The sequence below is a fragment of the Priapulus caudatus genome, unplaced genomic scaffold (genome assembly GCF_000485595.1).
Source record: "Priapulus caudatus unplaced genomic scaffold, Priapulus_caudatus-5.0.1 Scaffold1314, whole genome shotgun sequence".
Taxonomy (NCBI): domain Eukaryota; kingdom Metazoa; phylum Priapulida; class Priapulimorpha; order Priapulimorphida; family Priapulidae; genus Priapulus; species Priapulus caudatus.
Genome location: NW_014578375.1, coordinates 35,493 through 59,548, shown reverse-complemented (window position 1 = coordinate 59,548; position 24,056 = coordinate 35,493). Strand labels below are relative to the sequence as shown.

The 24,056-nt window shown below is 45.2% G+C and overlaps 2 protein-coding genes across 7 annotated transcripts in view; both read right to left on the bottom strand.

The window, feature by feature from the left end:
- Positions 1–7,997: 7,997 nt before the first annotated feature.
- LOC106816206 lies at positions 7,998–13,006 on the bottom strand. Its single transcript, XM_014820768.1, has 2 exons — positions 12,694–13,006; positions 7,998–8,265 (listed from the first exon to the last, which is right to left on the bottom strand). Exons 1-2 carry the CDS (start codon positions 12,876–12,878, stop codon positions 8,076–8,078), a joined length of 375 nt encoding a protein of 124 aa, XP_014676254.1. The 5' UTR covers positions 12,879–13,006; the 3' UTR covers positions 7,998–8,075.
- A 2,470-nt stretch (positions 13,007–15,476) lies between these two features.
- LOC106816208 (GRIP and coiled-coil domain-containing protein 2-like) overlaps positions 15,477–24,056 on the bottom strand; it is a 28,563-nt gene continuing 19,983 nt past the window's right edge. For all 6 annotated transcript variants that reach the window (XM_014820769.1, XM_014820774.1, XM_014820773.1 and 3 more), the window contains 5 exons: positions 18,794–18,888; positions 18,462–18,535; positions 18,082–18,151; positions 17,579–17,687; positions 15,477–17,138 (listed from right to left, as the gene is read on the bottom strand). In XM_014820769.1, coding sequence (XP_014676255.1) covers positions 17,065–17,138; positions 17,579–17,687; positions 18,082–18,151; positions 18,462–18,535; positions 18,794–18,888 — 422 coding nt within the window. In that variant the 3' untranslated portion in view covers positions 15,477–17,064. The remainder of the gene's footprint in view (positions 17,139–17,578; positions 17,688–18,081; positions 18,152–18,461; positions 18,536–18,793; positions 18,889–24,056) is intronic.

Genomic DNA, 24,056 nt, shown 5'->3' with positions numbered 1-24,056 from the left:
CGCACGCACACACGCACGTAAACACGCACGCGCATGTGGACGCGCGTGCACACTCGCGTATACGCACACTGCCGCTCTGTGTATGCGTGGGCACGCACGTGTACGCAAGCACGCGCTTACTGACGTGCGTGCATGCACACACACACACATAACACGCAGAGACAGGCGCATGCAAGCTGACAAAACCGAGACCCGACAAAAAATGTGGACTCTAGACGTAGACGCTGTTCATCGCATAACGTAGATATCGCGTGTCGCGAGATGGCGAGAGATTTTTCATGAACGCATCGACAAATCGCCGCCCATCGCAAACATTTTTATAAGGCGCCGGTTTCTGACGCGAAGACAAACAAGAGCGCCGGTTATCTATTCGGCGACGTGTCACGTACACGTTCGGAAAGGGAATGCGTTTGCAGGCCGCGAAACTCGTTTCCGCCGGTGACCTTTCGGTAGAGTCTCGATAGATTTACTCAGTGCAATCTTGTCGATGTCGATGCCGATTTCTTCCCGCTTGCAACGTCGCGGAAACAATTAAACAAGAGACAATGTCGCGAGTGTATTCAATACGGGTGCAGAAACGCTTCGTTGTTAATTATCTTCTAGCCGAGATTGCTAACCTTATGCCATGTGCTGGCTGAGAAGTTGTGCCGACTAAACGGTCAGCCTGCTGCGAATAATGTAGATTCATACCGCTTCTAAAAGGCAAGGAAACGTACGAAACCGCTACTNTCTATCTATCTATCTATCTATCTATCTATCTATCTATCTATCTATATATATATATATATATATATATATATATATATATACACACATATGGCTACTATATACGTGCATACGTTTACATATGTATATAAATATGTTATATTAATGAAAGTGGGCCAGTTATAATAGCAACGCTTTACCCTAGATTTGCCAATGTTTTTGTTACCCCGGCTTTCTATTTTCGTCTCGTTCTTTTCCCTTTCATTTTCTCTCGCCTTCTCGCTCGGGCTGTCTGTCTCTCTTCTATACACATCAGAAACTCTCCCTGTACACAGTCTCTGCTCTCTTTATCTGTCTTGCTCACTCACTCGCTCATCTCCATTTCACTCCTCAATCACGATGCAGATATACCGCCTAAAATTTTAAGCACGCCGTTGATTTCCAGGAAGAATAGTACGCCAATGCTGTAGCAGCCGCCAACGCGTTACGTACCCATCTGTCCGCTCAGTCAAACTGGCGGCATAAAAATTCCTAATGCCCACCAGCCGATATTGACAGAGCGTTTAGAGAGAGCATTGGCGCTACATCTTTAAGATGTCCCACTAACGCATTTGCGCTGATGTGTAGCGATAGTGCCTATACGAAAGATTTGCAACTCGAAAGCTCTGGCAAGCCTGCAGATCCTGGCATACTTGAAGATGAACGGAAGGAGGTGGCCAGAATGATAAATGGACGCGGGGAGCGTCAGACATGACCGACGTTAGTGACGTCGACGCTTGGCTTCATCGATGTAACGACGGGCGAGTGTCAAGCAGCAGCAGCAGCATCCTCAACGCAGTCGAAATGACGACGCTCCGGAGTAGTGCCTGCCTGGTCTCGGCCGTCTGCTGCCTAGTCTCCGTGCTAGCGACGCAGCAACAGCAACAGCAGCAAGTCGACGGTGAGTGTTAGGCAGTGCCTCGATGTTAGCATCGCTCTCGCTCTCGCTCGCTTACAACATCGAGACGAGCGAGCGAGCACATGGCGGCTTCGCTTCGCGTTCCCTTCCCGCGTGCGGCAGCGGCGAGAAAAAAACGCACGCGGGAATGTGGAGAGAGATCTATTTATGTCGATTATCACGTATGTTTATTTGCAGGCGAATTATGTCTTTAGCATCGGACATAAACGATAGTGTGACTTCGACGAGCGGCGGGGTGCTCGCATTCAGAAGCTGCGTGCGCCTATGGGTCTATATGCGCCTGCCTTAGTTCGTGCATTTGTGCGTGCGGGCGTGTGTGTATGTGCATGCGTTTGTGCGTGCGCGCGTGTGCGTTATGATATTCGTGGCGGGTGATTCTCGGCAAGCCATTGTCACGAGTCACGAGATCCGCATCTATATGCGGCACCGACCGCCGGTACGCGATCACGCACGTACCTTTCAACAATGCGCTCGAATGATTTTTATCACTAGTCGTCTGTCGATTGTCTCCGCGTGCCGATTGTATTATGTGAAGGCGCAGCAGCAGCAGCCGCAGCCGCAGGGAAACTCAATCGGCTATGTAAATGGGAAACTCATTCATCGGAGAGACGCGTGTACTCCCTCCGTCCGTGCCGCGGCGGCACACTGATTGCGTGCGCATGCGCAAGCGCGCTCGCGCGCGTGCTGCCTCCCGAGCTCACCTCGCCGCGCGCAGCTTCCGTTGTTTAGTCAACGCCGCGCGGAGGATGCGGTAATCAGACAGCGTGTCGCCGGGAGACGGGGCGCGTCGGCGTGCGCCCAGCCGGTAGTCTGCGAATCCGGGCGGAGAAGACGGTTACGCGTCGCGCAGCAGGTTGACTAGTATCGGCGGCCGCGGGACCTGTCCGTCGACGGGCGACGTCGCGAAGTATGTCGCGCCGGCGAACGACGAAGATGTGGCGACGGAGCGCGGCTCTGTTTCCGGTGTGGATCACGAGAGACGATGATGATGAGCGGAACCTGACAGCAGGCGCCCCCTCGCGGCACCCCATCAGTGTGCAGATTGTTCTATACGTGACCTTGCGTCCACTAGCCGACATATAGACTGTACTACATGTCCTCACACCATCTAACCCGCAAACAAACTTCAGTAGGTCTCTTCACACCATCTAGCTCACCAGAAGACAACCATATACGCACGTCTCATTATGCCATCTAGCCCGCCTGTAAACTTCAATACATATTTCCACACTATCTGACCCACGAACGGACTTCAGTGGGTCTCTTCACACACTCTAGCCCATCGGAAGACAACCATACGCACGTCTCCTTATGCCATCTAGCCCGCCTGTAAACTGCACTACATATCCTTGCACTATCTAACCCGCTTGTTAACTGCACTACATGCCCTCACACCATTTAACAAGAGAACGGACTTCAGTAGGTCTCTTCACACCATCTAACCGGCGCGTAAACTGCACAACATATTTTCACACTATCTGACCCACGAACGGACTTCAGTAGGTCTCTTCACACCATCTAGCTCACCAGAAGACAACCATATACGCACGTCTCCTTATGCCATCTAGCCCGACTGTAAACTACAATACATATTCTCACGCTATCTGGCCCACGAACGGACGTCAGTAGGTCTCTTCACACACTCTAGCCCATCGGAAGACAACCATACGTCCGTCTCCTTATGCCATCTAGCCCGCCTGTAAACTTCAATACATATTTCCACACTATCTGACCCACGAACGGACTTCAGTGGGTCTCTTCAAACACTCTAGCCCATCGGAATGTGAGAATATGTAAGAAAGTCTACGCGCGGGTTAGATTGTGTGAGGATATGGCGTGCAGTTTACAGGCGGGCTAGATGGCATAAGCAGACGTACGTATGGTTGTCTTCTGGTGGGCTAGATGGTGTGAAGAGACCTACTGAAGTCCGTTCTCGGGTTAAATGGTGTGAGGGCATGTAGTGCAGTTAACAAGCGGGTTAGATAGTGCAAGGATATGTAGTGCAGTTTACAGGCGGGCTAGATGGCATAAGGAGACGTGCGTATGGTTGTCGGGAAGTCTACGCCCGGGTTAGATTGTTAGATTGTGTGAGAATATGTAACGCCCGGGTTAGATTGTGTGAGAATATGTAGGGAAGTCTACGCCCGGGTTAGATTGTGTGAGAATATGTAGTGAAGTCTACGCCCGGGTTAGATTGTGTGAGAATATGTAGTGCAGTCTACGCCCGGGTTAGATTGTGTGAGAATATGTAGGGAAGTCTACGCCCTGGAGACTTCCCTACATATTCTCACACAATCTAACCCGGGCGTAGACTTCCCTACATATTCTCACACAATCTAACCCGCGCGTAAACTTTCCTACATATTCTTACAAATCTAACCCGCGCGTAGCCGGCACTACACATTTTCACACAATCTAACCCGCGCGTAGACTTCCCTACATAATACATTATTCTCACACAATCTAACCCGCGCGTAGACTTCACTACACATTCTCACACAATCTAACCCGGGAGTAGACTTCCCTACATATTCTCACACAATCTAACCCGCGCGTAAACTTTCCTACATATTCTCACANCCAGGGCGTAGACTTCCCTACATATTCTCACACAATCTAACCCGGGCGTAGACTGCACTACATATTCTCACACAATCTAACCCGGGCGTAGACTTCCCTACATATTCTCACACAATCTAACCCGGGCGTAGACTTCCCTACATATTCTCACACAATCTAACCCGGGCGTAGACTTCCCTACATATCCTCACAAATCTAACCCGGGCGTAGACTGCACTACACAGTAGAAACACGATGGCGGCGAGTTACCGTCGAATCGATAAGGTGACGTGATAGCGCGTCCAGTGCGTGCCGCTCTGCCACCATCGCATGCCATCGCCGCGTAGCCTGTAACCAGCTAACTCACTTACAACGCTTGCGGGTCTCTCTCTCTCTCTTTCCCGCTCTCTGCCACGCGCGCACGCGACCACGCATTTAGTATGGGCGATGTCAGCGGTCCGCAGCGGAATTGAGCGAAGGGGGGGGGGGAGTAACGCAGAAAAATAGAATCCATCTCTAACCCCTCTCCGTCCATGTCTGACCGTTATCTATAATTCATTATGTGTGTATAGAAGGGNTACATATCCTTGCACTATCTAACCCGCTTGTTAACTGCACTACATGCCCTCACACCATTTAACCCGAGAACGGACTTCAGTAGGTCTCTTCACACCATCTAGCCCACCAGAAGACAACCATACGTACGTCTGCTTATGCCATCTAGCCCGCCTGTAAACTGCACGCCATATCCTTACACAATCTAACCCGCGCGTAGACTTTCTTACATATTCTCACAAATCTAACCCGCCTGTAGACTGCACTACATATCTCACACAATCTAATCAGCCTGTAGACTTCACTACACATTCTTACACAATTTAACCCGCGCGTAGACTTCCCTACATATTCTCACACAATCTAACCCGGGCGTAGACTTCCCTACATATTCTCACACAATCTAACCCGAGCGTAGACTTCCCTACATATTCTCACACAATCTAACCCGGGCGTAGACTTCCCTACATATTCTCACATGTAACTAACCCGGCGTTATGACTTCCTACATATTCCTCACACAATCGAACCCGTGGCGAGAACCTTCCCCACATATCCTCACACAATCTAAGTCGCCCGCCCCCAAGCCGGGCGTAGACTTCCCTAAATATCTCACACCCACAATCTAACCAGGGCGTAAGACTTCGCCTACATATTCTCGCACTAATCTAACCCGGGCCGTAGACTCGCACTACATATTCTCACACCAATCTAACGCCGGGCTTAGACTTCACTACATTTCTCACACAATCTAACGCGGGCGTAGACTTCCCTAACCCATTCCAACACAAGCTAACGGCCGCCGTAAACTTTCGATACATATTCTCACACAATCTAACCCGGCTCTAACTTCCACTTACATATTCTCACACAAGCTAACCGGGCGTAGACTTCCCTACATACCCACAGCCAATCTGACCCGCGCGTAGACTTCCCTACATATTTTCACACAATCTAACACCGGCGTAGACGTTCGCCTTACATATTCCGTCACACAATTCTAACCCGGGGTAGCTTCCCTACATTAATTCTCACAGCAATCTAACAGCCGGGCGTAGGACGTTCCCTACATATGCCCTCGACAAATCTAACCCGGCGTAGACTGGCACTAAAACAGTTAGAAAACACAGGCGGCGAGTACCGTCGAATCGATAAGGTGACGTGATGAGCGCGATCCAGTGCGTGCCTGCTCTGCACCATCGCTGCCATCGCGCGTAGCCGTAACCAAGCTAACTCGCAGTTGCAAACGGCTTGCGGTCTCGTCTCTCTCTGCTTCCCTCGCTCCTGCCACGCGGCGCACGGCGACCACGGCATTAGTATGGGCGATGTCAGCGGTGCCGCAATCTGAAATTGAGGCGAAGGGGGGGGGAGAACGCAGAAAATAGAATCCATCTCTAACCGCCTCCCGCCATGTCTGACCGTTATCTATAATTCATTATGTGTGTATAGAAGGGTGTAGACAAGACGAAGATCGATTAATAGCGGGATTGTTGTGTGCATTGCTTCTGTGTATGCGTATTTGACTTCGTGCCAGAGTATATACGCGGTCGAAGATTGATACAGGGGCGCACAGGGCGAGCAGTGTCGCTGAGAGGGTCTATGTCCCCCAGGGTACTGCTGGAACGTACCCTGGGTACAGGTTCGCGGTATACCCGCCGGAACGTACACTGTACTAATACTACTATATAATATGCCGGACGCGTAACTCTCGCCTACTCACAACGGATTCTAGGGAGTCCGCCTACCGCTATCTCCTGAAGCCACTAACCTAACCCTAAAACTACACCCTACCCTATCCCCTAAGCCTACACCCTAACGCCAACCATATTTATCAGCTCGATAGTACCCAATAAACGTTCCGGAACCGGACCGTACCCAGGTAATTACGCGCAGTACGCTGTGGGACACTACACGCATTAGAGCGCCCGGAGTGCCTAATAATCTGCGTGCAGAAATCGTGGCGGACATAAATTGCGCGCTGCAGACATGTGCGCTACGCACGTCGGAAGCTGACAGCTTTGATTTATTGTTCTAAATTGTCTGTTTACGCAACGCAAGCCGATCATCTTTACGAATACTTCATTACGTCGGCGAATTTTGAAATTTATCAGTATTAATTAATAGTCGAGTTTACTTCTAATGGCATTCTAAGCTCTCTATTTTTTGGCGTTAGGCTAGCGTTTTAATTACTACCCGTACAAATGTGCCGGCTTTAGCCAAGGAGCGGCTAATATGCATAGGGATCAATGCTCGGTTCATGCGACCTTTCAAGAGGGCTGCCACCAGAGGCAGCTCGTATAAAAGCACCGCAACGCGATACTCTGGAAGCCCGGTCGTTGCCTCTCCTAGTACTTGTAATTAATTTTCCGTATTTACCATTTCCACGACCGAAAGCGTATCCAAGATTAATTGATCGCTAAGAAGAACGCAAGAAGAAGAAGAAGAACGCAAGAAGAATCGAAACCGGTTTGTATCGCCCGTTTACCAGCTTGATCGCCATTGAGAAAACCTTCGAAATAATCGAATTCATTTGGACCTAAATGCTCCGTTTCGGTGTTCGGGTTCTGCGTCATCAGATCGGTGTAGCCACGCTAACGCTAGTATCTATGAACTACACTTTTGTATTGATCTCAGTTGTTTACAAGATAGGAGCATTACACTACAAGATAAGCTCTACCGCACGTTTTTCCTCTCAGTCATGCAATCTCTCAAATCTCCCGTGTTCATTTCCGCCACTTTCCAACGATTGTAAGATGGCCGCGATATTCGGGGGGGGGTGGGGGTAGATGTTTGCCAAAATGAAACATAAACACTAGCCGAAATATTGCTGGACACATTAATTGCGCCAATGATTGCGTTTTTAGTGATGCTTATCGCCGAGCGAAAGTAACGTTTGCGAACGATTCGAATTGACATTTCCTTTTAGAGTGCATTGAAATTCTAATCTCATTGAAGCAACCAATGAAAAGGGAGCAATAAAATAATATCAAAATGCTATCGATGAGCGCACTCTCAGCTAATACGTTGAACGTTACAGGTCCTAAACATACCCTAACCATCTAATACAATTTTCTTACACGTGAACAGTATATATATATATATATATATATATATATTATATATATATATATATATAATATATATAAAGTTAAGTTTTCCAAATGCAAATTAGATTACACAGAAAATTGAAATAACAACAACTGGATACATAATTTATGTTGTCTCACTTTATTAGGTCTTCAGATGTATATAAAGTTCCATAGTGTTATATATATATAATATGCAGTAAACAGTGTCATTATTTCGATAGCGCCGGCAGTTTGTTTGGCTCCTCACATTCGCTGCAGACGCAGTCGTGTATGTGTTTATAGCTGAGTCTAATCGGACCTATGATGATGGATTTGTGTAGGTAACTGCCGACTTTGCAGCAGCAGTTGCGTTCGGCGACGTAGAAATCTATCTCGTCTCCCGCTATAGACAATTCCGACCTGTAAAAAAAGATATGCTATAGATCTTAGAAAACACTCGTCATCTGTACGCTGTGAGCTGTACGCTCGTTTGCAGATTTTAGCTTAGAATCAGCTGGTCTGGCGTTGCATCTAGCGCTGCTAGAATACGTTCCCACCGCATAGCATAATTATACGCGCGCATATACGCCCGCAGGCAGGAAGTGCATCACTCGCTGACCATTAGAGGCACTTAGAATTATCGCTGGCACATGGTGCGGTCAGCAAGCACGTATGCCCTGTGGTCAATATAGCAATGCACGGAGACCGTTTTTGACTGTACACTACGACACAGTTACGATGCCTACGATCTAAGATGACTGATACATTTGTATAACAAAGCAAAATAAAAAGGAATCCCCTGCGTGTATAAGTAATATACAGGACAGCGCAATCATTGCGAACGATCTTAGAGTCACGAAATGTCAACCTTCATATCGAGGCTTGATATACAACAAAGGTTTACTAGACTGCCACAGACGCTTGCGGTCTACAGCCGAAGACGGGGTGCTGAAGCCAAATTCACCATCACAGTAAGAATTTATGATATTTACTTGTGCGTCGTGCTATGGTATCAGCAGTACAGTTATCAAAGTCAGGTGAATCTATACTAATCTAAAAGGAATTTCGTTTAGAAAATAACATTATATATATATATATATATAATATATATATATATATATATATATACATATTAGCAGTGATATTAGACGCTCGGCTAAGCGGGCTGAATCAGGCCGTTAGCACACGCCATCTGCACGGTCATTATTCTAGAATTTAGATGAACAGAAGATTTGGAAGCTGTGCAAAAAAACGTCTGGGACTGACAAACCGCGACATCGTCACGGCGAAACAAAGATATAACCGCCGCGTCGGTGTCGCTTTGTACGCCACGGCTGCTCATCCATATCCATCGCTAAAAGTAAACGCCTCCAATGTAATGCATTAGCGCGACGCAATAGACGCGCGTGGCGACAACCGTGACGCGGCGGCGCGGGAACAATCGCTGACGGGACAAAGACGCGTGAAGCCCGCCCACGTGCCGGCTCCCGCGTGAACAAAGCGATATGCGCCTTGCTAGATTCGGGGCTCGCGTTCCGACTGCGACACGCGAACACGAAGGTAAAAAAACGGAAGGTGCATCCGATCAGACTGGAACTCGTTGTCAGACACATCGTAAATGTTTAGGAATATCGTAATTCTACAATCGAGCACGGTGTTTTCGCGGTACTTTGCTTCCAAGGTTGAAACTTGTCTACTTGTCACCGGTCAATTTAGACGATGTCTTGATTACTTATAATGCTGCTAAGAATGGGCCTCTCCATGGTGGGTACGCGAACGCGGTAAGTGCTACTATGTCGAAATTCACGATGAAACACAGACGCTACCGTTTAATAAGTACGAGTATTCATAAATAAGAATGCAGGCAGAAGCGCCGGGCGCACAGATATAATTGTCATGTAAGTTTTATTATCAACAAAAGTAATATATATATATATATATATATATATATATATATATATATATATGTATCTGTTATGAAATGGCTTCTAATAAATAAAGAGCGTACGTCAAACAATACTAAGCTAATGCCAAACACTCGCGGGTAAACTTGTGGTGCCATCTGGTGAGTCAAAAGCCAAACTACGGAAAGCTGTGACGGTTAATACATTTCACAAACAATAGTTTCAGGCCATTCGCCTATCTAATCTATTCGTTTAAATTTTGCTAATCGTACTTATTGACGAAGTAGTAATACCGTGTGATCAAAGAAGCAGTATTTATTGTACCATTAGAGTACATTGAGATATGGCCTGGGGTAGCGGCAGTACTAATGGAGTGATTATGATCAACTAGCAACGCAGCAAACCGTGAATTCGTGTTGATGGTGGCATTTGTAGTGCGACACTTTTAATCGCTCGTCTAATTTAGGCTAATTTTGTCGACAAATTTAACAGGTGTATTCGCCTATAACAACAACCGACTATCAACAGCCGAAATAGGTCTAAAGAACGGGCTGGAGGAGGGAAATTTGTATTAATTTTACTACATAGCATACACGGTAGTACCACGGACGCTGTCACGCACGCATGAACGCACGCACGGACTCACTTACGCAATTACGCACACACATAAGCACGCGCACGCACATTTTGAGATACGCGTCACAGAAGTTACAACGACAACAGGTAATAATACCACAAGCTATAAGTTATATATTATTGAATATAGCTTGTTCTATTATTACATTGCAAAATATTCGGTAGAGACAACTATGACTGTATTATAAATTTCGTCATTTACTAGCTGTAGCATTGGGAGCTAAGGTATGGAGACAGTGTCTGACCGCGCTGCCGCTGTGGTGTGAGGTGTGTGTGTGTCACTGTGGGGGGGGGGTGGGCGTATAGAGTCGTCACGTCCACTCCCAAAGCTCACGTGTAGCACTTACTGAGCCGTAGCCAGCGGGGAAAGGAGATACGAGGGGGAACTGTCCCGCATGCACGCGGTAAATTGTCCAGTTCGAAAACCGCTCGTTGCTTTGCTCTCCGAAAAAATGAGTTAGCTGCGCCCTGACATGAATATATTTCGTATAGCACGTATATATTTTTCGTATTTTATATAACACACTTCTTCTTTTACGCGACACTACCGATCAACACTACCAAAGAATTTACACAATTTCGTTCGGTGTTCTGAGCTATCGGTATGTTAAGATAATTGGGCTCCCTCTTATTGTACAAGACAGGCGAGTCATTTCTCATTTTGTATTGACACTTATTTTTGAGTATGTCCTGTTCGTTTTCAACAATTATTTCAACAATGAGAGTTTTATTAACGTTTAGTAGCACGCGCACAAAAACAGCTGGCGCTATCATCCATGTCATGTTTAAAGAGGTTCGGAAGAGTGCGGCCTTAAATTGTGATCAACATTCTTACTTGTGTAACTACTCATATGTGTGTGTTCACTACCCCTGTATAACTAAAAACGATATATGATTATATCGTAGTATGAATATACTGCTACATATGTATATACTATAATTATATATATGTATGTACTATATATATTATACTATAATATACACTGTTTCTAATGTACGACACTAGCGCCGATCAACGGCCAAATGTCGAAATCAATTTGGCCGAATAATGGATGGTCAGAAGAGCAACGTTCCCTCTTATTATATGAACACAATACCTTTGACATTTTGTTATGGAAACCTATTCCTTAATATATCCTTTCCTTTTTAAATATTTAATTCCCGCAAAATGTGACTTTTATTAGCAGATAATTCTGTGACACGTCTGACCCTATAAGCTATCGCATGTTTGGAACATATTCCGCCATGTAATTAAATTTGTAAGTCATTGAGATCAGGATTTATATATATATATTATATATATAACTACTGCTATAAGTGTGTGTTCCATGCTCTTGTCATATTTTAAATTTTTTAGTCATTGAGATCAGGATATATATAGTAATATATATATTATACTATTTATCATACTATATATATATATAACTACTGCTAAGTGTGTGTTCCATGCTCTTGTCTTATTTTAACCACAATATATATGAATATATTTCGTTTAGCACCGTACACTGCTGCTAATGAGCAACAATAGCGCCGGCCAACGGCAACGAAAACGACGAATTCGAGATGTTCATAAGATGGGGTCCCTCTTATTATATTAGGGAGTCAATGCGTTCCACATTTCCCAAAAAAATCTATTCTTGATTATATATCCTCTTCGTTTTAAACGCATAATTCCACTAAAACGTGAGCTCTGTTAACAGGTAGTAGGCATGCGCACAGAAACACCTGCCACTATCATCTATTTCACGTTTAAAGGAGAGTTGATGAATTTTCTGCCTTATAAAATTAGCAAAGTGGGTGATCTGGATCAGCATTTTTTTACATCTAATTATTTCTGAATATGTGCTCCCTACTGGTGTATAGTTTCAACAAGATTACATATACAGGAGTGTAGCTAGCAAGGGGGTGGGTGACAGTGGGGGCTGCTACTCTTGCTTTCAGGCCTTGGCAGCGGCCACGTCGATTTCCCCACCGTCAACTGTCCAGGACGCAAAACGTACGTGGCTTTGCTCCTCCAACGTACAGATACACATCACTCTACAGATTGATATACATCATTGTGCGTGGAATATGAACTGACGCTGAACTGGCATTAGCGAAAACAAAAACGAATTCTTTCCCCACAGGTGTGAATGGCATTCTTCAGGGAGTCTTACTTATGTAGATTTCGTTGGGAGAGTTTCACAGAGATGAAGAATTCCATTTTTTGGCATCTGTTACGGATTGCGGCTCTCTTGGAAAAATCCCGGATCAAAAATGGTTTCACGAATGCAGCGTGGAACGAAAGAAGCGATCATGCATATCATACCTAATGTAGTAGCGATCGATGGAGAGGCACTGTCCCATGTGAATATGCGCTGTCCTGCCTTCAACGCCGTTGATCACCTGCTGGTAAGGCTCTAGAATGCACGTCACCTCGCCAGCGACCCACCCGAGTTGCAGCATCACTACGACGGTAACCATCATGAGGCGCATCTCTATCCCATCGCGCATTGTTTTTTTTTGGCTACGGCGTGTTTCACGTGGACTCCGAGCCACGAGTCGTGAACACTTGACTTGTTATATCTTGTTCTTCACCGTCTTCTTCTTCTTGTCTTTTTACCTCCTTCTCCTCCTTCCTCCTCCTCCTCTGCCACCTCCTTCTCCTCCTCCTCCTCCTCCTCCTCCTCCTCCTCCTCCTCTTCTTCTTCTTCTTCTTCTTCTTTTTCTCCTTTTTCTATTGCTGCTGTTGTTACTACTACCCACTACTACTATTACTACTACTACTACTCACTTACTACTACTACTATACTACTACTACCTACTTACTACTACTACTACTAATATACTACTACTACGACTACTATTTTTACTACTACTACTACTACTACTACTTACTACTACTACTTAACTACTACTACTACGCTACTATACTGCACGCTGCTGCTGCTGCTGCTGTGCTGTGCTACTACTACTTCTACTACTTACTACTACTACTACTACTACTACTTACTACTACTACTACTACTACTACGTATTTACTACTACGGCGACGACGACGACAACTACAACGGCGACGACGACGACGACGACGACAACTACAACGGCGACGACGACGACGACGACAACGACTGCCGCGTCTTCTTCTTCTTTCTTTCTTCTTCTTCTACTTCTTCTTCTTCTCTACTACTACCAGGAGTAAGATAATATAGGTGCTCTACTCCTGCTACTACTACTACTACTACTACTACTACTACTACTACTACTACTACTACTACTACTACTACTACTACTACTATTATTATTGATGGATGTTGCGACAGCTACTGTTATAGCGAATGCTTCCGGTTCTGCTTTTATTACTGCGGTTGTTGTTGCTGTTGTTGCTGTTGCTGTTGATGTTGATGTTGTTGTTGTTGCTGCTGCTGCGGCTGCTGCTACAACGACTTCTGGTGCTTATTCTATTGCTGCTACTGCCGATGTAAAGAAGCCTTCAGTGTAGGTGACGTGTACGAACTTATATAGGTGGGGACGTCACAAATCCGAATTCGTCCACAGAGGTCCTCCTAGGCATCAGCCAACTGTTAAAGAGCCAGAGTTTAGGGTAGGTAAGGGTATTGAGATAGCAGCCATAGGCATAGGAAAACGTCATAGCAACGACCTTAACATGTGCAACCAAAGAAAGAGTCGTCTGAAGACGTTTTCCGCAGAAACTGCCAAGGTAATTCATTCGTAGAAACGCACCTCATGTGGATAGCCTGTCTCGTTATATATGATACGTGTACTATGAAAACTACTACATACACATCAGTACTACTACATATAATATATTACACATACCACTAGCTGACACTGCCCCTACGTCTTCGATCTATGAGCAAACATAATTAGGAAGCTATATAAGAGCGTAGGTTGGAATAGGACAGAAAGAGAGAAAACGAGAGGGGAAAGACAGAGGAAAAACAATAGGAGGAGAGAGAGGGAGATGAGGAAGAGAAGTGGCAGCAGGCATGTAATGCACGCAGGCACGTAGGAACAGACGCAACATACGCACGCGCACACCACATATCTAGTTCATCGGTGTATCGACTATCGAGCAGCTTTCTTATATGTCGTTACCATTTTTGACCTTGCATCGTTTGTCTATGTGATAAGATATACGGAATACTAATGATACGATATATATATATATATATATATATATATATATATATATATATATATATATCAGACCCCCTCACCACGGTTTACCTATCTTTAAATCCGAAAACAATGACTGCATTCGCAATTTACCTCGTTGAAATACCGTAAAACCATTCACGTCGAAGCCACGGACTTTTTGCGCAGTTCTTCAATTAATAAAATCAAGAACGAATACATAAGGCTCATATCTAACAACACATTCGGCTAAGACAAGCAAGGCGCCGTTAATAGCGCAGTAGAATACGCACCTTGTACTCCCTCCCCTCTCTCTTGCTACCAGCGCAAAAATTTCACCTCTTGTGCTTCGGCGCGGCGGTTGTGCGACAGTAAGTTGTGCTGCAGCTGCTGCCACGGTGGCCGTCTGCTGCCTCTGTAGGATCAGCGCAGCATCAAACAGCCTCGCCCTCGCAACCAGCTGCCCTGATTTAAGCGAGCGACAGGAGAGCAGAAACCGGACCGCTTGGTCGACAACGCGAACCTGCGCAGGACGCGCACGTGGGCTCACCCACGTGCACCCGCACGGTGCGATTAGGTCGTTCCCGCGGGCGCAGGTCTGCAACCTGCGCGTTGCATTGTGTACGTGAGCGTTCGACTCCCCATTTCCCCCACCCGAGATCAGACACTGACGTGTATTCTCCAGGATGATTGGTGTCGGTAGAGAGCGGGGAATAAGTAATTTCTTCACTTTGCGCGCCGTGCTGCATTGCAGACGATTGCACGGGTATCGGGTTTTGAGCTGGATTCGTCTAATGGACGTGAAAACGTGTACAATGATTAGTGGATAATAGCGTGCTAGAGATCACGTGTGACGTCTAGGTGTTAAAAGGATTAAAGCCTATAAAAGTTTAAAAGATTATTTAAAGGATAAAGGATTAAAGTTATAAATGTCTAATAATTAACCCGTGACACTGAGTTATAATGCCTTTTATTGCTGTAAACAACGATTATCTTAGTACCTACCCTATATGACATGCATTATTATACCAGCAGCGATGTGAATTGCTTTGATTTTGTTAGTGAGCAGTGTAATGAGCTTTTGAGCGGAAAGCGTTGCAATTAAACCTTTCAGCAGCGTTCAAAAACAAACTCGAAACAAGTTTGTGTTAAATTAGCAATAGATTACTATATATTATGTAATAATTTTTAACAACTTGATTACTCAGAGACAAATAAAAGCCATCATGCACGCAGAATCCCACTCAATATTACAAAACCTTTCAAACGGAATTAACAAGCCTACTTATTAAAGAAGGATGGTTTTAGGTGTTTTCGTTGATCTTTCACGGTTAAATTACCAGACCTACTAGACTGCACTGCTTATATGCTCGATCGTCTTGAGAAATGGCAATTTTCACGATGTGTGCATGGAAATTACAGAATAAGAACCTTTTTTTGTTTAAATCATCTCTGCAGCTCTCTATCACGTAAGAGATTTGTAATAGATTCTGTGTTGACATTCACTCTTATAACAAAATAAGACAACAGACGCATAATTTACAAGGCTTAGCTAGCATGAGAGTCGTCGTCATAACGGTGACACGGTAGTCAAGATGATGTGTTCCGCAGAACACCAAAGTTGTTTGGCAAATTAGCCTTCAGCCTAGTTCGATACGACTCCCAACAATCAGAGCAAACCCTGTTGCAGCAGGCAGTACTTTTAGATGAGTTCTACGTGTATTTGTCCTGCATTAAATATCGATCTAAGCAATATGCGTCGCGTCATGTTAATTTGTAAGTGTCAACCACCCTTAATTCCAACCAAACACTGATCGGGAAATTTCAATAAAATGTCCTAAAAAGCAAACACTAACTACCCAACCCTTAACACGACACAGCCCTTCAAAAGTTACGACATTTCAGACGTAAGACGTCATAACTATTTATGATGCTTCATACAACTGGCTCCAGGCTCATGAAAGCTTGCCGATTATTGCTGGCCGTAAGCTCTTACAAGAGACGCAAACCACGACTGAGAACGGTAAGAATGATGGAGTCAAGACTGTTGAACCGTCAACGTGTCTAACGCACTGATCTCTATATACTAACTCGTTAGGTCTTCGCGGCCACTAAGTGAATCCTCCGTAAGTCTTAATCACCACTCCCAGAAGTAGTATAATATAGTAGAATAAACTGAGCCGAGTTTTCACGTGACTCGTGACATCATACCATCTATATATATTATATATATATATATTCTTGTATGTATTTATCAATGTTTGTTTTCTTGTGAATGGGAATGATAAAATAAGCTGCATGTCATCAATTTCGATTTAAAATGCTATGGAGCAAACACACCGGCATAGTCGAGCATTTGAGAGAGGCCACAAGACAGTGGCTAGTGGTGCGGTAACTTCACTTTCTCACTGACCATGGATTGGCTAACTGCTATCCAGTTAGAAAATAGAGATCAATGGTCTAACGCATGGAATGACAGATGGTCTCCACTGTGTGTGTGTGTGTGTGTGTGACACGATGGCGCGGACGTCGAGGGGGATGCTCACGTCAGGCCAGACCATCGATGAAGGTAGTTGCCCCATCCTGACCCGTCCCCTTCTGCATCACCATCTTCTCCTGCGAAAAACAACAACAATGAAAGGTGTCTTTCACATCTTGACAATCTGTCATCACGTAATCACGAAGGGCGAAGAAGGTGATCACGAAACCTCCCGACTTGTCCCGCACCCATAGTCATATACTCTGTTGCCTTAAAAATCACCATAATTGTACCACAACAAAATTGACCTAACCGTCAGACCAAGATCCAGTTGGGTGTTGCTGCTAGGTCGACCGGTTTATCCAGTTGTGAACACGAAAATGTCAACGTTGTGGCACTTCGTTAGGACACAGCATTTAAGAGCACTCCGATCGCAACGCCGACTGGCTAGAGGAACCCGTCGATCGACGCAAACAGATCGGTCAATCACGGACATTGCCCGCTACCCGGCAATCTGAATCCGCGGCCGTGTGTCGACGGCACGCCTTCCTCGCACAGCACTCAGCAGGCTACGTACCTGTTGCGCATTTCATGAGGATCTGTCCTTCCTCCGGGCTCAGCCGCAGCATCGTGATGAGCACAGGGATGAGTCGCCGCTTCTCGTCGCCCTTCTGCAGGCTGAAAAACTAGAGTAACAAGCAGACGTTCAGCGACAGCGAACCGCACGCGGCTACACTTGGTTGTCAGGCAGATGTTGACGCGACGCTTCCGTTTTGTTTGTTTTGTTATTGTTTGTTTTTCAGCATTTACTGTTTATTGTTTCTTTTTGTTTTCGTTGATCCTGAGTATTATAACAGCTTTTCTATCAGGTAAAGGTGATAAGAGCCTGTGAAAAGTCTGGTTTGCATTATTTGTGAACGAACTTAATGGCAGCTTGGCTTACAGCTCAAAGCTCTGGTAACATCAACACTAGACTATCACCATTTGTGCACCTTGCACGGCTACAGTCAATGGAAGCAAATCACATGTGGTACATTGCTTCTGCCACAACATCAAGTTAAAGTGAGCAGTACCACTCACCTTCATCACCACATTCTTTAGGTACTCCAGGTTTTGAGCGTGTTTTTCTCGTTGCTGATTCCTCTCTAGTCTGCAATGAAAGACGATTGTCATTGCTCACTAAAAATGTACTTCAGATAGTAATTTTCAAATCCAGGATCATCTCACCACATTTTTTCCACAGTGATGTTAGTTTACGTCTACCGTCTAGCTGGTAACCAATAGGTTTTACGGTGGATGCTAATAATTTTAGTTGGTATTCGAAACATTCGTTCAATTTGCATCATGAAACAGTCCTAGCTGAACTGTTGCGATAATGACTGTTAAATGATTCCAAACAATATTTTTTTAACTTGCTCGCTTAGTTATTAATATTGATACTTATTCCAAACTTTAAGCACCTTCGAATCTCCTGTTTCAAGACTTTCGCCTGTTCAGTTAACCTGGCTACTGTTTCCTCACTTTCTTGCAGCAACTGGATGTAAAATAGAGAATGCGTGAATAACCCATGACTGATTTTCTGACAACTAATTATGTGGGAAAGTTCCAGCTACGTCTCTTACGATTTCAACTTGATGTTACGCATTACATTTACACGTTACGGTTTACATGATGTTATGCAATGGAGAAGAATGATGCATCGAAAACAAGTAAAAAAATTAAAAGGGTCAGGTTTGGTTGTATGGTAAGCATAAATAAGAGTGAACACTGCATTCAGGCATGGAACACATACGCCAGTCACGTGGTCAAGCTTCCGGTAGCTTGTGTTGAGACTGGACTTCAGTACCTCTTTATCAATAGAGGCAACACTACTCAAGCTGACTGTACCTGCAAAATACACAACCGATAACTAAGAACAGATCATAAACGGGACCCATTTTCAGCTCTAACAGTTGTGCTTAGTTATTCTCGATGCTACCGAAAGCATACGGCGCCACATGATGTTTAATACGGGTACCCAAAATATAATGAGCATCATTAATTGGAAAAGTAAGTGCAAAAGGTTGAAACGGTGGAAGCCGTATCGATTATAGTTCGATTTCCACTGGTATATCAAATTGTAAATAGTGTAGAAATATGTATAAAATTTGTAAAATGCCCTATTGTTAAGATTAAAAATAATGTAGCAAGGAGCACAATTTAAATAGGTTTGCGTGTCATACTTTTTGTGCATTTACCCATGCCATATCTAGAATCTTAAAATAAAAAAAAATGACTGTAATAGAATACATACATGGATGAATTATTACCTACAGAAAAAAAACGTTACAGTTAAGCGTGCTGTCAAGTAAAGGCCGTGCAGAGTACTGCATGGTCTTTAGTCGACACAATCACGCATCGATGCCTTTCGGGCGCAGACCGGTAGGTGACTATAGTCATGCGCGACTCGCTGTTACCCAACACATATCTGCGGATATCCCCGGAGGACTTCCACACTAATAGCTAATGTCACTGCACTGTAATGAACCATTTCGAAGATCCATCAGATAGCCTCACGAGGATTCGTGCAAGGTGAGAGGACGTTCATTGTCCGTCACAGTCGCAAAGTGACAATCGGGACAAAAATATTCCCAGTGTCTGATTTTGCCCCTGGGCAATGAGGAGATGGACAAGGAAACTGCTTTAATGCTAACAATGGCTGGGTAGCATTCATCACTTCTGCTGCGTATGCCTGCCTATCAGCCTCAGGTGGATTTTTAATATTAGACATTGTAATAACTGCCAGGTTAGCCATTTATTCTCCGAGCCCCTGATCACACAATGCAACTGTTTGAACATAACAATTAGAGCAGTCATCATCTGATAGCAGAATACTACATCTCTCATTTCCCCGGATAAAAAATACTATATGTGCTGTATATAGATTTTAGAGGCCAGATAACCAAACACAATTACCGTTCCGGTATAAGACTAACGGTGATTTAACAGTCACACGACAGGTGTCCATAATAACTGTTACAACAGCCCGTGGTACACTTTAAGCACAACAGTCTCTGCACAATTTACTCTGATCAGCCTTAGCAACTCTGACCTTGTAACACAAAGTAATTAAACGTAAACACAAGATAGCTTCTTGTTAGTGATTCTGTGACATGCTCTGACTATAGGTAGCACGACGCGTAACATGTCAATACACACAATTTGTGCAATGGAATACAATAGTTACTTGCATGCATGAAATACAAACTATAAACATTTTGAGTAAACAACAGTGATAGACTGTAGGTAGACTGCCTAAGTCTAAGCTTTGCTCAGGGATTATTCTGCCCGTGTCACGAGTCAAAGCTGTGATTGTGGTTAGATTAATTGTCACTGGCCAATACCACTTATCACATGGACAGTCAAATGTCACTGGGGGACAGCACAGCAGACACCCACTCTCCATAGCGGTCTGGAGCCTTTCGTTGCCTGGATGGTCGGCCTCCGTCAGTATAACGTTGTCGGTAGGGACGGCATTGCCCTCATCCGGTGTGTCGAATTTCTTCACCTCTGTGATGTTTCGTTTGTATGTCACGTTTTGTGGTGACTCAATCACAACGCTGTTTCCCTTTTATTCCACAGCGCTGTACTGGTCGGGTCTGAAGTCTGTGGTAAGATTATCGACTTTCCTCTGCCTGACCAACATGGTGTCACCCGGTGCTATGTCGCTCTCCCTAACGTTTCTCCTGGCGTCGGCGTAGATTTTGCCTCCAATCTTCTTCTCCCAGTCTCTGTCCCTCATTTCCCCGTCGTTCGGCACGAATTGACGGAGTTCTGGAAGTTACGTCCGAATTGCTCTGCCTAAAACAAGTCGCCTGGCGGTTTTCTAGTAACGCTGTGCGGAGTCGTGCGATAAGATCGGAGGTATGTCACTAACTCCGTTCGCCAGTTTTTGCCTTCAGCGTGCGCGATCTTCATGCTTTTCAACATGGAGCGGTTTTGGCGTTCCACTTCACCATTCGCCTGTGCCCACAATGGCGTGACCTTTCGATGGATTATGTTGTTCTCTGACAAGAATTCACCGAATGTCTCTGCTCTAAACTGTGGTCCGTTGTCGCTGGTGATAGTGAACGGTAGTCCGTGACTTGCAAACATCTTACTTAACAGCTCGATCATGCGCTTCGCGGTCACTGATGTCGTGGTCGCCACTTCATAGTATCTGGAGTAGTAATCTACGACAACGAATATATATTCTCCTGTTGGCATCGGTCCTAGTAGGTCGATGGCTAAGTCTTGCCACTTTCCGGGTGGCAGTTCGGTTGGCGATACTGGTTCCGGTGGTGTCGGTCTAGCCACTAGCTGACATCCACTGCAGGCTCGGACAAATTTCTCTACGTCCTTGTCGCGACCTGGCCACCACACTTTTGTGCGGAGCCGGAGTTTTGTGCCGGACATCCCCACATGACCTTCATGAGCAATGGCAGTAACCTTTTGACGCAACTCTACCGGGATTACCATTTTGGTCCCTCGCATCACGATTTGACCAATGGTGCACAGTTCCTCACACACAGGTAAATATTTGGCACAGTGCGGGTTTCCCCACTCGCCCGTCTCGATGCATTTTCGAACGTGTGTCAGTTCGATGTCTTGGTGTGAGCACTCCTCGACTTCTCGTGTGGTCATGGCCCTGGGAGTTGCTTCAGTTGCGACGAATCTTACATATTCTTCCGCCTCTTTCCCCAGGTTTGCGTCAGGTGCCTCGTCTCTTTTCAACAGACGCGAAGGCGGGTTCACTATCATCTTAGTTCCGCCCACGTGTACAACTCGGAACGCATACGGTTGTAGACAGAGGCCCCATCTCTCGATCCGAGCACATGGTTTTGACTTTGGCGAGTAGATTACCTCTAACGGCTTGTGGTCCATCACCAAGTCGAATTTCACCCCATACACATACAAATGGAGCAGCTCTTCAGTAGTGGGTATCGGGTGACGTTCACGCATTACTGGCTGGTTGACGCGTCTCATGTCTACACAAATTCTTATGTCGTCATTGGCTTTCGGCACTATTACCGTAGGACTGACCCATTCTGTCGGTTCCTCGACTGGCTCTATTATGTCCACCTCTACGAGTTCCTCTATTTTCTTCTCTACTTTTTCCTTCAGTCTGAATGGTGTTCGGCGTACAGGCTGAGCAACCGGTTTAACCAAAGGATCAGTTTTCAACTTTACCTGGTGACCTTTGAGTTTGCCCACCCCTTCTAATGCATCTTTAAACTCAGTCTAAAGTTTCGCCTTCATCTCCGGGATTAGCAAACTCCGAGTGTTGGTGATATCTAAAACACCAACCGAGTTTATGTCTCCATGTATCTTCAGGACCTGTATCTGCGTCGCCGTTTCCAGACCTAATAAGGGAATACCCTTGGCGTCGATCACAACAAAGACCGCTTCACACTTTTTTTCTCCTATTGAAACTTCAGATGCAAATGTTCCAATTGTTTTCAGTGGCTCCTTGCACCCGTATGCAAAAAGTGATTTGGCAGGTGTGGCAGTACCGGAGACACAAATGACGCCGTGACTTTTCAAATCGGTCCACGTTTCTTTGTCTATGACGTTGACACTGGCTCCCGATTCTACCAACATGTGCAGTGGCACGCCACCCACATGCACTTTCACTCGCCCCATGTTTGCGTCACCTATTTTAAATGCGTACTTAGCCCTTGTTCGGTCGCCGCTGTTCTCACTCTGCTCACTCACATCTGTATGCACGGCATTCACATGCTTAGATTTGCAAACTTTCGAAAAGTGGTCCATTTTCTGGCACTTGTTACACCTCTTGCCTTTAGCAGGGCAAGTTACATCTTTGCCGTAGTGTCCGCTTTGTCCACATCTATAACACACACCTTGGGATGGTCGTGGTGTCTTCCGATACACTCGGTCCTTGTCACCTTAAATCGGTTTATCCCTTTGCGGTTTACCCATTACTCTATGAACAGTGTCATTTGGACGCATTTTTTCCAACTGAGTCTCTACAGCTTCATAGGCACAAGCAATCTCTTGCAATTTCGCCAATGTTAGCTCTTTTCCGGTTTGTAAGAGTTTCCTACGCAGACTCCTGGACCCATACGTACGGATAATATGGTCCCTGATTTGGTCATCCTCATCTATGAATTCGCAGTTGGCAGCCCTCTCTCTCAACCGTGTGATGTAGCGGCTTATAGGCTCATTTGCCTCATGTAGTAGCCTCTTAAACATATGTCTCTCGAACGGCATGTTAACTTGCACCACAAGATGCTTTGACAATATTTCAACAGTCTCTTTAAACCTGTCTCTCACCACTACCAACGCTGCTCCTTCTCCTCCACCATCTCCGGCAGATTGGCTGACATTTATATCTCCATCCCCTTCTTCTTCCTCCTCAGAGTCTTCTGGGTGTAGGGTGTCACATAAATCTTGTGACCTTTGACCCCCACATGTTAAGAATAAGTATCTTTTCTGACTTTCATCAGTGACACCTCTTGCATTAGCGTACCGCCTAAAGGCTTTCAAATACTTTTGCCATCTGGGACCAACACTGGAAGGATCCCCCGTCAGATCAAACTCAGGAAATAATCCTACATCCAGCTGTTTCAGGGAAGACATCTCGTCAGCTGTAGCTTGAGTTGTCACTCGAATTTAATCTTTTATCCTCGTCGCCAGTGTATCCTCGTCAGCCATTTATTCTCAGAGCCCCTGATCCCACAATGCAACTGTTTGAACAGGGATATTAGGTAATAATCTCTTTTACAGACAGTGACGTATAAGAAAGAGGAGTGAGACGAGACGAGACAGGGAGAGAAGAAGAGAGGAAGATGGCAAACTAAGAAAGAGAGAGAGAGAAAAAGATAGAGGGAGAGAGAGAGCTTTTTTTTAGAAAGCTATGAGAAGACAAAGTGAGATGTGGTTAGAAATGAAGACTGAAAAGAGAGGGACATGATGAGAAATAGGTAGAAATACAGAGGACAGGAAAAGAAGAAGAGAGAGAGAGAGAGAGAGAGAGAGAGAGAGAGAGAGAGAGAGAGAGAGAGAGAGAGAGAGAG

What these genes read in the sequence shown, in the direction of transcription:
- LOC106816206 (XM_014820768.1), bottom strand. Translation starts at nt 12,878, where the DNA reads ATGCGCGATGGGATAGAGATGCGCCTCATGATGGTTACCGTCGTAGTG. An exon ending in ATCGATCGCTACTACATTAG is followed by an intron (nt 8,266 to 12,693) that starts GTATGATATGCA and finishes CTTTTTTTACAG; the next exon opens with GTCGGAATTGTCTATAGCGG.